Source organism: Anopheles arabiensis, chromosome 2 (genome assembly GCF_016920715.1).
Source record: "Anopheles arabiensis isolate DONGOLA chromosome 2, AaraD3, whole genome shotgun sequence".
NCBI classification, from domain to species: Eukaryota; Metazoa; Arthropoda; class Insecta; order Diptera; family Culicidae; genus Anopheles; species Anopheles arabiensis.
Window position 1 is genome coordinate 82,751,260 of NC_053517.1, and position 13,159 is coordinate 82,764,418.

At 44.1% G+C, this 13,159-nt stretch overlaps 1 protein-coding gene across 1 annotated transcript in view; it reads right to left on the minus strand.

Moving 5' to 3' along the window:
• LOC120894616 (lysosome membrane protein 2) overlaps positions 1-13,159 on the minus strand; it is a 48,280-nt gene continuing 35,121 nt past the window's right edge. Inside the window, exons 3-11 of the mRNA XM_040297325.1 lie at positions 9,802-9,893; positions 9,578-9,735; positions 8,322-8,460; positions 8,025-8,228; positions 2,679-2,934; positions 2,024-2,152; positions 1,828-1,946; positions 1,633-1,758; positions 1-1,555 (exon numbers count right to left, since the gene is read on the minus strand). Of these exons, the coding sequence (XP_040153259.1) occupies positions 1,076-1,555; positions 1,633-1,758; positions 1,828-1,946; positions 2,024-2,152; positions 2,679-2,934; positions 8,025-8,228; positions 8,322-8,460; positions 9,578-9,735; positions 9,802-9,893 (1,703 nt within the window). The 3' untranslated portion in view covers positions 1-1,075. The remainder of the gene's footprint in view (positions 1,556-1,632; positions 1,759-1,827; positions 1,947-2,023; positions 2,153-2,678; positions 2,935-8,024; positions 8,229-8,321; positions 8,461-9,577; positions 9,736-9,801; positions 9,894-13,159) is intronic.

Genomic DNA, 13,159 nt, shown 5'->3' on the forward strand with positions numbered 1-13,159 from the left:
TTTTTTTTGGAAAAATCTGAAAAAAACTCTTTATCTTTATTTACATATTGGAGTAAAACATTATACTTCTATTTACATTCTGTGGTACACAAGTTCGCGCTCGACGATACCTAACAAACATTTGCATCGTTACGCTGGTTGTGTGTTTTTGTTTTCGCTACACTTATATCACTAACACTTTACTTACTAGGACAGTTTCTCTCACTTTCCCAAACATCCAGGCAATCCAGAAGAGGGAGATGGAATTTATGGTAAGAGTCTACACAATTTGTTAAACCAAAATCATGCACCTAATCGACGTGGAAGGAATTTGGAGTGATTCATTTTTTCTTCCTAAACTTGTCACCTAAAGAACGCAGTACTTAAAGACACTTCTAACCTACTAACCTATCCGTATTGAGTGAACCTATCGTTTGAGCAACTTTCTCCGTAGCGAACGCAATCATTCCTACTGAAGGATGAGCATTTTTTGTTTTTGTTTTGCTGTGGTTCTAGAAATTTTGTTCAATAAAACTATGGACGGAAGACCCGATCAAAACGACTCAAAACGCTCTTAGTAGCCGAAGTAGTGTGGGCGGAAAGAGGACGTTTGCAATTGGTTTAAGGATGGCAGTACGCAAAACGGTAGAAACGTTTCACGCCTGACCGTTACGACAATTAGAGCTACTACTAGAAAGGAGAAACAAAACTACTAACACACTAAACAAACTACTCAATCAGCTAACAGTGGCAACCTAACTTAACCGGCACAGATGGCGCTGTTTAGAGTGGAGTGCTTTTTCAGTACACTAAAGAGTTTGAAAACGAGGAAATCAGGGGCGCGGGAGTAAGAGTAATTAATTTAAATAATCAGCAGTCTCTATCACCATTTGAAACGATCCGGGCAGGAAGAGGGTCGTAGAATTAAACACAACGGGGAAGAAGGTACATTGTTGGCAAGGTTGGTACGGTTTGCCCGATCGTTTCAAGAAAATAGGGCAGAAATGTGTGAGCAAAAATTAAAATATAAAAACGGAGGGAACGATATTATCCTGCTATGCAGGATCTATTGGTGGTGGTGTTGCTGCCTGCACGTTTAGGCAGGCGAGTCCTCCTCCGCTAGTAGACTTTGGTCCTTCGGTTGTATGTAGAGATGATGATGATGACTGTGCAGCAGATTATGGTTGTGGAGTAGATGGTTGTTGTTATTGCTGCTACCGTTGCCACTGGTGGCAACCACTTCCGTCCCCGTACCAGCAATGTCCGACTCTCCACCGGCCGCTGCAACAACCCCATTTGCCTTCAGCAGGATGTAGCTGTCCCGATGCAGTATCCGGTGCTGGCCGTTACTGATCAGATGGCTGCCGCGCCGCAGCGACCGTCGACCCATCTCGAGCAGTTCGGTCGTCGGATCGTCCGTAAAGACGAAGTTCTTGTACGCCCGCACGAAGACGTAGATCATGGCGAACGCACCGGTCAGGATCATGCCGTACGATAGGATGGGCAGCGCGGTCGGCGCGAACACCGTCGCCAGATAGATCCACCTGCGGATCGGTGGCGTCAGTTCACTGACACCCTGTGGAAAAGTATGAAACAGAGCGATTAGCAAACGCCTTAAGGTATGCAATTGGATGTGCAAAAGTGGTTTCTTACCTCCTCGAGCCACATGATGGGAAATACGAAATCCCGAAAGTCTTTGGTTGCCATCACGTTCGGAGCTTTCTCGACTAGAAGATTAAGCTGCACCCGTACCTGACCCTCGAGCGGGACGCCCAGTTTCTGTGAGATAATAGGTAAAGTGTTAGGTTATGTCTCTATCTTTGGGGTTTACACATGTACACTACTTACCGGCTGTATCTTGAAGTACGTTTTGTGCTGTTCGGCATTTGGCTCGAGACCTTCAACCGCATCTAGAAGCTGTGGATCGGACTGGTAGAAGTGTGGGTTCGAAATGTAAACGGGTGCGCCTGTAAGTGAAACGATTGCAATTATAGTTGTCTTTAAAGTTTCAGTATTCAAGAAATCTTAAACTCTCAATGCTTACCGTACTGGCAGGGGCTAATGTTCTGCAGTCCGTAGTACTTCTTGTAGTGCGAATGATCAAAGCAGCTGTTATTCTCATTTGGTGGTCCATAGGCGTCCTCGGCGAGTGTGTACAGATCGGCAGAAATTCCTGTTAATAAGGATAATATTATAGCAGGTTAAACGTGTTCTATGTTTCATCTCTTCTCCTCTCTTCATATCCCTCTCTCTCTCTCTCTTCTTACTCTTTATCTCTCTCACTTACTCAGTATCTCTTTTCCCTTTTTAACTTTCCGTTTCTCATTCACTATCTTTCCCTTTTTCTTTTTATCTTTCTCTCGTTCTTTTAGAACTTTTTCCCTTTTTATCAATTTGTTTTTTTTTTTTATCTCGTTCTTTTTATCTGTCACACTACTTTTTTATTTATTTTTCCTCTTCTCATTTGCGTTTCCTACTCATAATCTTTCCCTTTCACTGTTATCTTTTTTCTTTCGCTTCTTCTCTTCTATTTTTTCTCTTTCTCTTTTTCTCTTTCTTCCTTTTTTTCTCTCTTTCTTGTCTTATATTTATATATTTTTTACTTTTTTCTTTATCTTTCCTTCTAATATTCAAATTATTTTTCTTTCCTACTCTTTCTTATTCTTTCATTTTCTCTTTCCTCCCAACCAAATACTCACCATCCTTTTCAACCGGTTCCCGATAGACCAGAGGTAGCGTGCGGCAGAGATCCTTATCGTAGATGTAGACCGTATCCTTCTGCGTGATGTCGCGCGGCGGAAAGAAGCTGCCCTCCGACGCCTGTATGCTTCGGCACGGCTCGCCATCCCAGTGCGGCAGATGGTCCAGCCCGTTCAGCTTGTCAAAGTAGCCAAACTTATCCATACCCGTATGGCCCGTGTGCATCGTTGCGTACTCCGTCAGCGTTCCGTTTCGCTGCACACGTCAACGTGGGGACAAAAGTGTGTGATTTGTTGTTGTTATTTTTTATACCAGGTTGAAGAGCAAGTTAAATCATAAATGGAGAAAAGAAGAGAAGAAAACCAGGGACGGGTTGTTTGGATTTTGTCAGCAAAAGTAAAAAAAAACGGAGGAGTGAAGATAACGGGAAGTGAAATTGTACAAAAATTATAAAAGGTAGAAATAATTTGATGAAAAGCAACGAAAACGAGATGAAAGGGAAAAAGAAAAGATTAGCGAGAGAAAACGATATTGGAAAATAAAAACGTTAAAAATGATAAAGAATGTAGTGAGTATAAAGAAATGAATTGCAATAAATTGAAATAAAGAACGAACACCAACACAATGAAGCAAGATATAAAAAAAGATTAAGGAAATGCGTAAAAAGTCTACAAAAAATTAAGTAAACAGATATCGGAAAAATGATAAAAAGAAATGATAAATAAAGAGATTGAAATAAAATAATCACTTAGGATGATTGGCAAATAGTAAAGCCTCTCTGTAATTAAGGGATTAATCTAAACTTTCAATACTACGTTAAAATAGTGAAATTAGCGTTTGGAAAAATCGACTTATTACAACCTGCAACTATGGCCAATAGGTCGATGCACTAATAAAGACAGCAAGCCAATTAAGTATTTTTCCATCAGCACACAATTGAAAATCAACTGTACTGGTTGAAAGTCCTAAATTACTCCAGAGAAGCTCCCAGACTGTAGAGTGCGAGCGACTTATTAAATTTACAAACTACACCAGACAAATTACTAAATCCATTACCAAGGTCAACAACGTTTACCTTCTTCCCGATTCCTACAAAAAAAAGAAGCTTCTTCTTCCTACAATGTAGTCATCATCAACCACACGAACACGCGGAATTGAGCGGAAAATTCCTGTAGAATTGTTTCCACCTGCACTGCACGGCTATCCGCTGGGGTTATGCGTTATGACATGGCGGGGAGATAATTCATCCATTTGCAAAGCGCAAACCCACGCACACACACCGGTGTTGTATTACCGCATCGAAAGTGCATGTCCGTTTGGTAGAACGAGCTCATCAGCCAGTTTTATTGTAATTTCAAAAATCAGCAAAAAAGCGACTTATGCAATCGCTGGGGGAAGCTCCCGTTCTGGGCGCACTCTCCGTTAGGTTCGAAGATCACTAACGCAATCGTTATCACGCCCCGATGACCGATACAATGCGTGCGAGGGAATGAGTTGAAGGGTGTGCCAGCTTCTTCCCGATTTACTTAGTAGATGGAAAGTTTTACACCAGTTCGATAGCGAGTAATGTAAACGTGATCGCTCAGATAGTGATCGCCGGGACGGAAGGTTTGCATTTCGTTCTAGCGTGTCGGTGGTAAAACCAACGCTGCCGCATTGAGATTCCCACGCAAGCTGCGGCGAGAGATGGATGAAATATGATCGGACTAGGCGAAGCAATCAATAGAGCGGTTGTAAAATCACGGTAGCTTCTAATCAGTGTAAAATGCTTAACAACGCTGGCGTAGACATTGTTAATACACACAGCCTGCCATCTTTGTTTCGAGCACGACGCGAACAGCTTTCCTGCTATTCTATTTAAATTCTTGCTCGCACCGTGGACCACTTTCCACTACACTACACGCGGGGGCTGGTGGCGTGGCGATTGTATCGCTTTGCATCGGAGCAGCGAGCTAGAATTTCCAATAAATTACCCTCCTTACCCTCTTATTAGAAATGTACTTCCTGCATACTTAGAGCAGGCACAAAAAGGGAATCGTAATTAAGTGGCTGTAGCTTTGGCGCTACAGACAGACTTATCTGCTACAGAAAAGCGGTCCGCTTCTCGAGTCTCATCGCGTGCGACAGTTAACAGAGCTCCCGCCGCGAGCTTCCGAACCGTCGTTAGCGATGATTCACTAACACCCGGCAGCGCTGCGCGCGGTGTAAGTTATTTTATCGCCCATCTCATCAGCATATCAGCATACCGCCTGCTCCCATTGCCACCAGTGCTTGTAATAATCGTTTGTTTACAATACAATGCCCATTGGTAGGGTAGACACGGGGGGAAGGCAAGGTACATAGATCGCCCGTTGCAAAGGAACTTCAAAGGCAGGCAAAAATGGAAGGCGTCTGTGGCGGCTGCTTTTGATACGCTTCATCGGTTCTCTCCCTGCAGGTGGTGGTGGTAGTGGTGGATCGAAAAGATGAAAGCAACGTTCATCTGGGACGAATTAATAAAGCCAACACCCACCCTCGCTGTCCAACGGTAAAGGGAGTTTGTTCGGTTGCCCTTTTCAACTGTTGCGAAGGTGCCGGCAAAGTATCGCGAGTTGGCTCGAATTGATTAATTTACTTTTGATGATGCGATTCTTGGTAATTTGCCCGGCACGGTCACTAGCACGGTGGACGGGCACCACTTGCAGCACCTTTTCCATGTAAGGCGGATAATGGTCGATGCTTGGAACGCTTGTTCGATTAGCCCTGCTAGACTACATAATTAAGTTAAACGTGCCCCAAGAGGGGTTTTATTGAATAGCACTTTAAAAAGCTTTGCCACCTCGTTAAAGAGGAATTTGAATAATATAATTAATGAAATAATTATAATCCGCATGTTTTGAACCACTATTTGCTTATTCTTTTCTCTTTAGAAGTAATTTGTTCCACTATCAGCATCCACGTGGGTTTTCGCACAAGAAAAGTTTATGCAAAATCAAGTCGTTCCTCCTCGTTCAGATGCTACAAAAGTCATTTGAATATCAGATGTTTGGTATAAAACCTTTGGTATATTTTAAATGTTAAAACAAATAAACTAAAGCTCTTCTACGACTCAATACTGATGTTGTTTAGAAGCTGGTGCATTTGATTTTTTGCTTTGAACTGCTTTTTGAATGATTGGCCGTACCATTTTGTCAATGTTTAAAAATAATAGTAATTTATCATATCGCATTCTTTTATGCACTAAAACTAATTCGTTTTATCTTATTTACGGCATTTTCACTTACCCCACCTAACCTTCATTGCATCAGTAAGCGTACCCTGTTCTTGTCTTGCTTTGTCTCTAGCAAATGGTCAACACAGTGTCAAGACTAATGCGAAGGACTATAATGAAACTGTCAGCCCGTTGACGATCACTGCTGGGTGTAACTGCCGTAAGACACTGTTTGGCATTGTCCTCTCCGTCCAAGCTGCCTCTAATGTTTCGCTAATGCAGCAGCAAGCTAACTACCGTAGCGGTAAAGAACCTGCCACACCGTCGGCACTAACTCATCGATCCGGAACAGCCGCAAGGAAAGCCTGACCCGGTGCCACTGCGGTGCAGTGCTGAACAGAAGCGCAAAAGGTTCAATGTCAACCTAACGGAACGGCGCCGGCATGAAACAGTTGCATTGTTGCGCTGTGCGTTCTGCGGTCGATAGAATGTCCAGATATTTTGCCCAGGAAAAGAAATGCATTACCCCGTAGTCCGCTTTCCGGCATGAAATGGAAGATCGAACTGCTTTGTTTGTCGAGTAGTCCTAACGCAAGCTTATCTTGTTCGACGGCATAGCAACTTCAACGAACACATGTGTGTGGTAATCGATAATTGATGGGTGGTAGGTCTTCCTGCATCCAGCCGTTTGGTCAGGGTCATGATCTTCCCCGGAGAGGAAGCGCTACTCGGACTTGGGGTTGATCCGATGCGTATCGCGAGTTTCTCATCGCGCAGGTAAGTGGGCTCTAATTGCCACCCCAAACGATCGGTTGTGCGTTTTGCAGTTGTAATAAAGTGTATGTAACAACAACAACAACAACAAAATGTGTTTGTACATATGGAGCTAACGATCGCGATGAAATATGGTAACGGCGAAAAGCTTGGTAGGAATTGATTTGCTCTTGCCAATTGCGTACACTGCCACACCGTCGGCACTCGGATGCTGAGAAAATGGTAATCTAATTTCCAAACAAACACACTTAGACACAGAACAGCAGCGACAGGTCATTAAGCATTCCATTGAAACATCACCCGCATAGCGCGCTGATGTGAAACATGTATCGTTTTCCACCTCTTTCAAAGGAGAGAAATGCGAGAAAAAAACGATAACACTTGATCACTGAGTTCTTGATTCAATGAGAAAGGAACTAGCAAAAAAAAAAACAAAATTCTCAGCATCGTTCTCACTCGATCAAGCACGATCGTAATAACAATGCTGTGACGGAAAATGCGGAAAAATGCTGAAACCATGCCTACCCTTCGCAACCAACTAACCAGCTTGAAGCGTTTCGTGGTCTAGAAAATCATTAGAAGCAACGGCAGAAATAGACGGCTCAGACTGCTAGCAAGGCCATTTAAGAGTGTTACAACAAAAGTCAAGGTTCCACGCGATGGAGGAAACGTGTCGATTAATACTATTAACTTAATTCTTGCTAGATGCCCCAAAGGTTCCGATAGTATGCAAATAAATGAACTTTAAGGATGAGTGTGAACGAGTGTGCAATGGAAAAGGTACACGACGGAAGATGAAGATGTGCAAAGCGTTTATGATGATGATCATCATCAAGCTTTGATGATGGTATGAAGGTGCTAGATGAGTCTGATGATGATGAAGAATGATGAGATGATGGTGATCTGAAATGAATCGAAACACACAAAGAAAGAGAAGAGAAACAAAAAAACGGCAATGGAACAAAGCGAGTGTCGGTCTAAACAAGTTACGCGCGTCTTCTGCCACAAACTTCCGAGTTGTCACTCGGTATGCTGAATGTGAAACGCTTGGTGTAATGTAATTGTGTGTTGTGTGAAGCTTGTGGAGTGAAGCGTTTTGTAAGCTTTGCCAGGGGGCACTATGATGATCGATCGTAAAAAAGGCTTTATTAAACGTGGAGGGGAACTGACACTAACGATGAACAGACGGGGTTGGCGAATGCAGTCATGGACGTCGTTGTTTGTGTGCGCAATTTTGTCATAAATGTGGATAATGATGAGACGAGCGTACGCGTGTGTGTGTGTGTGAAGACGCCATTTCCGGTAAGTCAATATGTATAGCGCCTAGAAGCTGGAAATGATCTCTTGCGCCCAAGGTACGCACGCACAGACAAACACTTACCCCATTTAGTAACCCCATCTTTTCCATCGGCCGCCGGTTCCGGGGATAGAACCGGTGGGCCAAGCTGACGAGCGTATCGTCGTACCCAAATACCAGCTCGTCGGCCGTCAGTGAGATGAACGGTTTGTATTTGGTCGCGGTTAATATGACAGATATCGTTTTTGCCACGAAGAAGCTAAGGTACTTGCTTTGGGTCGAGATGGTCTGGAGGGAAAAGGGGAGGCGAAATAAGATCTAATTAGTCAACGCACACGTTCAGGGCACTCCAAAAGGGGTGAAAGTTGAAGCAACACTTACCAGCAGCGGAATATTTGGTGTCGTAATTCGCAGGTTCTTATCTACGCTAAGCTCAGGAACGAACTGCAGTATCTTCTTGTGCTGGTACGTCACGGTGTAGTTGTCGTGAAACTTAATGTTCACTTTCTCCATATCCTCCCTATAAGACAGAAAAGGAGTTTACAATGTATACAAACAAATGGGTGGAAATGTCTAGCTAGCGGCGAGGAAGTACTGGCGACGAGAACGGATCTCAGACTTTCAAAGACTGGACGGCCGTGATCTTGCGTTTGGATCGCCGATTGGAGGTAAAGTAGCTGGTTACGATCTTGATTGCGGTACGGCTGCCGTACTGCCGGCTGCTTGGTTTACCCCCCTCTCTCTCTCACAGACACACTACCTTAGGGTTGACGCAATTACTTGTCTAATAAACTAATCCATCGCACGCTGGAGACTTTTTGCTAATGGGTGGATCTTCTAACTGCAGGGTGTACTGGTGGCGCGCGGTGGCGGTGGCATGGAGGTGTGCACGGACCAAAACTAGTCGTACTTGAACGTGGCCGACGGCCCTCCCCGGGCGACACCATTGACCGTTGAACTTCGTCCCTGGTGTAGTGTGCCCGGACGGTCCGGACGGCAATTAGGACGGTGTGGATGCCGAGAATGGGGGGCCTCATTTCGGTGACCGAACCTGGTACTGGTACGATCACGCACTACACGCGTTATGATTGTGCAATTGGCATTATGTAAACACCATCATCAAAGTGCATCTATGCAGGTGTACGTGTGTGTGTGCTACTCACGCAAAGCGAAAGCCGCGAACTGCAAATAGCGATCGACGATCTGCTGATGCTTCCTCCGATCGCGATTAAATCGTCTCGCTCGCAAAAGCAGGGGAATTTCGCCGCACCTTTGCCGTGTGAGATTAATCGAGTTGTGCGCTGTCGCTACCCGCTCCACCAAAGATATGCCACGCTAGATTGTTTTTAATTTTAATGAAGGGCAATTTTCTGCCCTCCAACTGTAGCACGCGGGGTAACAATCGGGGAAAACCTGGACGCTCACGCTCGCGTATGACGATTCTAGCCAACCGATCCCAGACCGGAAACGTAAACGTGATTGTTAATGAGATTGCTGTCGCTACGATTCTTCGAACTAACAATTCCCGGATCGAGGATATAAATAGATGGGTTCGATCGAAGCTCCAGGTAGTAAGACAGGTGGATGTGGAATATATGCAATGCAACATCGTGCGGCACGGATACAGGGTGACTTACCTATACACGAATGGTCCTACTTCAACTAGTTTTGGCTTTTCACCGGCGAGGAATCCCTCCGGGTTCGTTACGTTAAATATGTACACCTTAGTTAGCCTAGTCACACCCGGACGCTGCCAGTAGTGGAAGCTTATCGTGCCGTTCCACAGTCTCAGATTCTGGAAAGAGAAGTTGCGGGATGAGCGTAAGCGCTTTAATGGCACTTGTTGTTAAATGTGTTATACCTTCATGATGAAAATGTTTAGCCAAGGCACGGACGATAGGATCACACCGGCGATGAGGGTGACAATTCCAAAGATAATTACCGCAACGCGATCTGGAAAGGAACGGGAAGCAAAAGTGGAGCAACATTTGATTAATGTTCCATTGGTATAATGGGTAATCGTATCTGTCAATAAACAATGAATGGCTCAATAGCTCTCTCTTAACTTTAAAGTAAGCGGAACGCAGGAACGCAAGCCTCTCACTCACAGAAACGGAGCAAATGTAGTAATCAAACTGCAAACCACAAAGACGCTTCCATCCCCTTTTCAGTTTGGTCCTTCGAACCGGATTCTCTTACACGCGCTGGAGTAACGTTTGAATTCGAGCAGGATGTGCAATATGGCTTGTGTGTTGTATTGCAGACTCCCTTCTATCGTACAAATGTATAACCACAGGATAGGACGGTTGATGCATTGTACTGCTCTTTGCTAATGCAGTGAGATGATGCATTTCGTGTGTGTGCGGGTGTGGGTGCATTGTACTGTACGATGGGGAGTAGGATTTTCCCACGATAATAAATACGTGGTTGCAGCTGGCATTGCCATAGATTGCCTAGCCGCACCGAAAGGAGCACACATGGATGAAGAGTTCAGTGCTGGTCAAGTAAACCGCAGCATTACTTTGAGGACAAAGTAGGCACCGGTTGCTTTATGATGACGTTGATGGGAAGAGAATTGGTTTTGTAAAGGGGTTTGATGGACTAATCCGGAGTTTTCAAGGAAGCTCGGTAACGGGCTTTTGCTAGACTTTTAAGTGGTTTTATGCATTTTTATGTAGAAACATCTGCAATTGCATTAAATAAAAATTTAATTGTGATATGAAATCCTCTTCAGTTTTCTTTAATTAACTTAACTGTATTTTTTCGATTTTTACAATTGAAGTACAAATCTTGTTTGAAATTTTACATAAAATGTTTAAAAATATATCAGAGAATATACAAACATCTAAACAGATTCGATTCCCTTTATATATGTTTACAAGTTAGAAATGAGTGGACTATTACATTTGTCTCTTTTTGACTATTTAATATGTCATAATTCATAAGTTATAAGTCATTCATAATTGATTTTATTTTAGTTTTTGAATAAGCATTCTGTTACAAATCAATACTATACATAACCGATACTATACTCGAATGAACCGTTTCCCCATAGGTAAGACTGACCATCCTGCTAGGGGTGGTACAGGCAGGCCTTGACCGAGAACAGTTGTTGGGCCAAAGCAGAAGAAGAGCTGATATGATTTATTTTAACAGTGAGGTCTCTAAAAAATTTAGTCTTTTTAAGAGGAAATTGTTTCTTCAAGATTGTAATATTGCTTCAAGATTGCAGCTTATTTTGACTGTCCCGTTATGTTTGATACATTATTTGTCTCTTCAAGATAAATGTTGCTATAAGACGGATAAAATTATTGCTTTAGAATATGTCCTATCTGTCTAATGACAAGAGCAAAAATATGGTACTCTGTGAAGGTATTTGAGAAAAAGTTTGGGAAGGAGTCAAAAATCATTCACCTAACCGACAGATTCTGGAGCAGCTCCCAAGTGCCCAAGGCCCCTCCGAGGTTTACCTTTTAGTGTCCTCACTGTATTAACATTTAGAGCATTTACTTTGGAACCACTCAGCGACTTTGTTCAGCGGCAAAAACAAGATAAAAAGAGTACAGTTGTCTTGACTAGACAGTCACAGGGTGGTAGGACCTTTAGGAGATAAATCGAATTAATTAAAACTCCCTTCCACTTGACCCAGACTCACCTTTTTCAACCTTTCAAACCATATAAATCAACCTTACGGTCGCTAAGCGTCAAAATTTCACCTCAAGCACTGGGCCATTAATTCAAACATGCCCAACCTGACCACCCAACAGACCCTTTTGCACACACAAACATATTGCATGCAAGACCTGCATATGCATATATTATATCACCCTTCCTAGAGCAAGTGTTCATAACCTTCAACTTCGGCGCACGGCGCGATAATGATAAGGTACGGCCCCGTCTACACCGCTGTGGCCGTCGTCCTTCGCAGCGCTCGCGGAAGTAATCGAAAGGGGATAATTATTTGAGCTGTGAAAAACGAGCCACCACAGCGAACGAAATACCACCCACCTTCCCGATCTAATCCTTATCGGTGGACATCGGTCAGTCATCGATTTGTAGTGTAATTTCACCCACACACACACACACATTCCCCAGACGAGCAGATTCGTGTCCATGTGCCTGTGTTCCCGTTGACCTCCGCCGGTCGGTTATGGGTTACCGCGCGTCTAATCGATTTGTGTAATCCAAGGTATAATCATGCCAACCCACCTACCCCAACGATAGACGATGGCCTTGTAAGGGCCACGTGTTTGCCAACGGGGTTTTGCACAGCGCGATCTGGTTAAAGGATCGGTGGCTGCAAGATGCAATACTGCCCCGGAAAAAAACCCGTTACTCTAACCCGACCCTAATGAAGCAGGAGGAGAGCTGTTGTTAGGGTTAGGTCAGTGCTGTGACAGTGCACCGGGAGCGTACATATGTATGCAAGATGTGCCAACGGTTTAATTGAATAATAATTACATCATGGAGCACATGGAGACGCAGTCGATCGAGTTCCTTGCAGACTGTTGACGGTTCGTTTCATTCCACGATCGTTTAGAGTACGCTGCGATCACTCGTCAGCTCGGTATGTGTGAGGTGTCCTATCACGACCTACCTTCTCCGTTCGCAGCTCCAAAACAGGTATTGCGAGCCATCGAGACGGCATCATTTCGTTGACCGTGCAAGGGGATGGATTTTCGGTTATATAATCAACTCTTGCGTACGATTTTGTGCTTAAAAATGGCAACCTCCTGGCGGGTAGTCCCTCGCCTATGGTGGTAAAACAGGTCGACCAAAGGGGTGCGCTGAGGAACGTGGAGCGAAACGAAAACAAATCAAACAAGAACAAATGCTCGATCTTTCTTTCACTGCACGCGCTGTAAGCATGGCACGGTGTTGATCTTTGGCCTGGGTGGCTCGATCCTTACTCGTTCCCTTGGCCTATTTACTCGCGGCTGAGTTGTGGGGTAGCCCCACTAAAACAACGAAAAAAGAATTAGAGATTATGGCCAGCTTACTGTTTAGCTTTTTGATATCGCCAACCATCGCCAGCCGATCGAAACCCGTGGGAAAGATCAACAAATTCTTAAATCGGCGAACAGTCGAGAAGCAGATCGTGTCGCAGTCGATGAGGCACTAACTCGTTAAACCACCGATCAGCTGTTTCTTTGACGCTGCACACATACACACGCGTTCAGGAATCGGAGGAGTCGTCCTCCGTGTGGACCTTTGCGAAA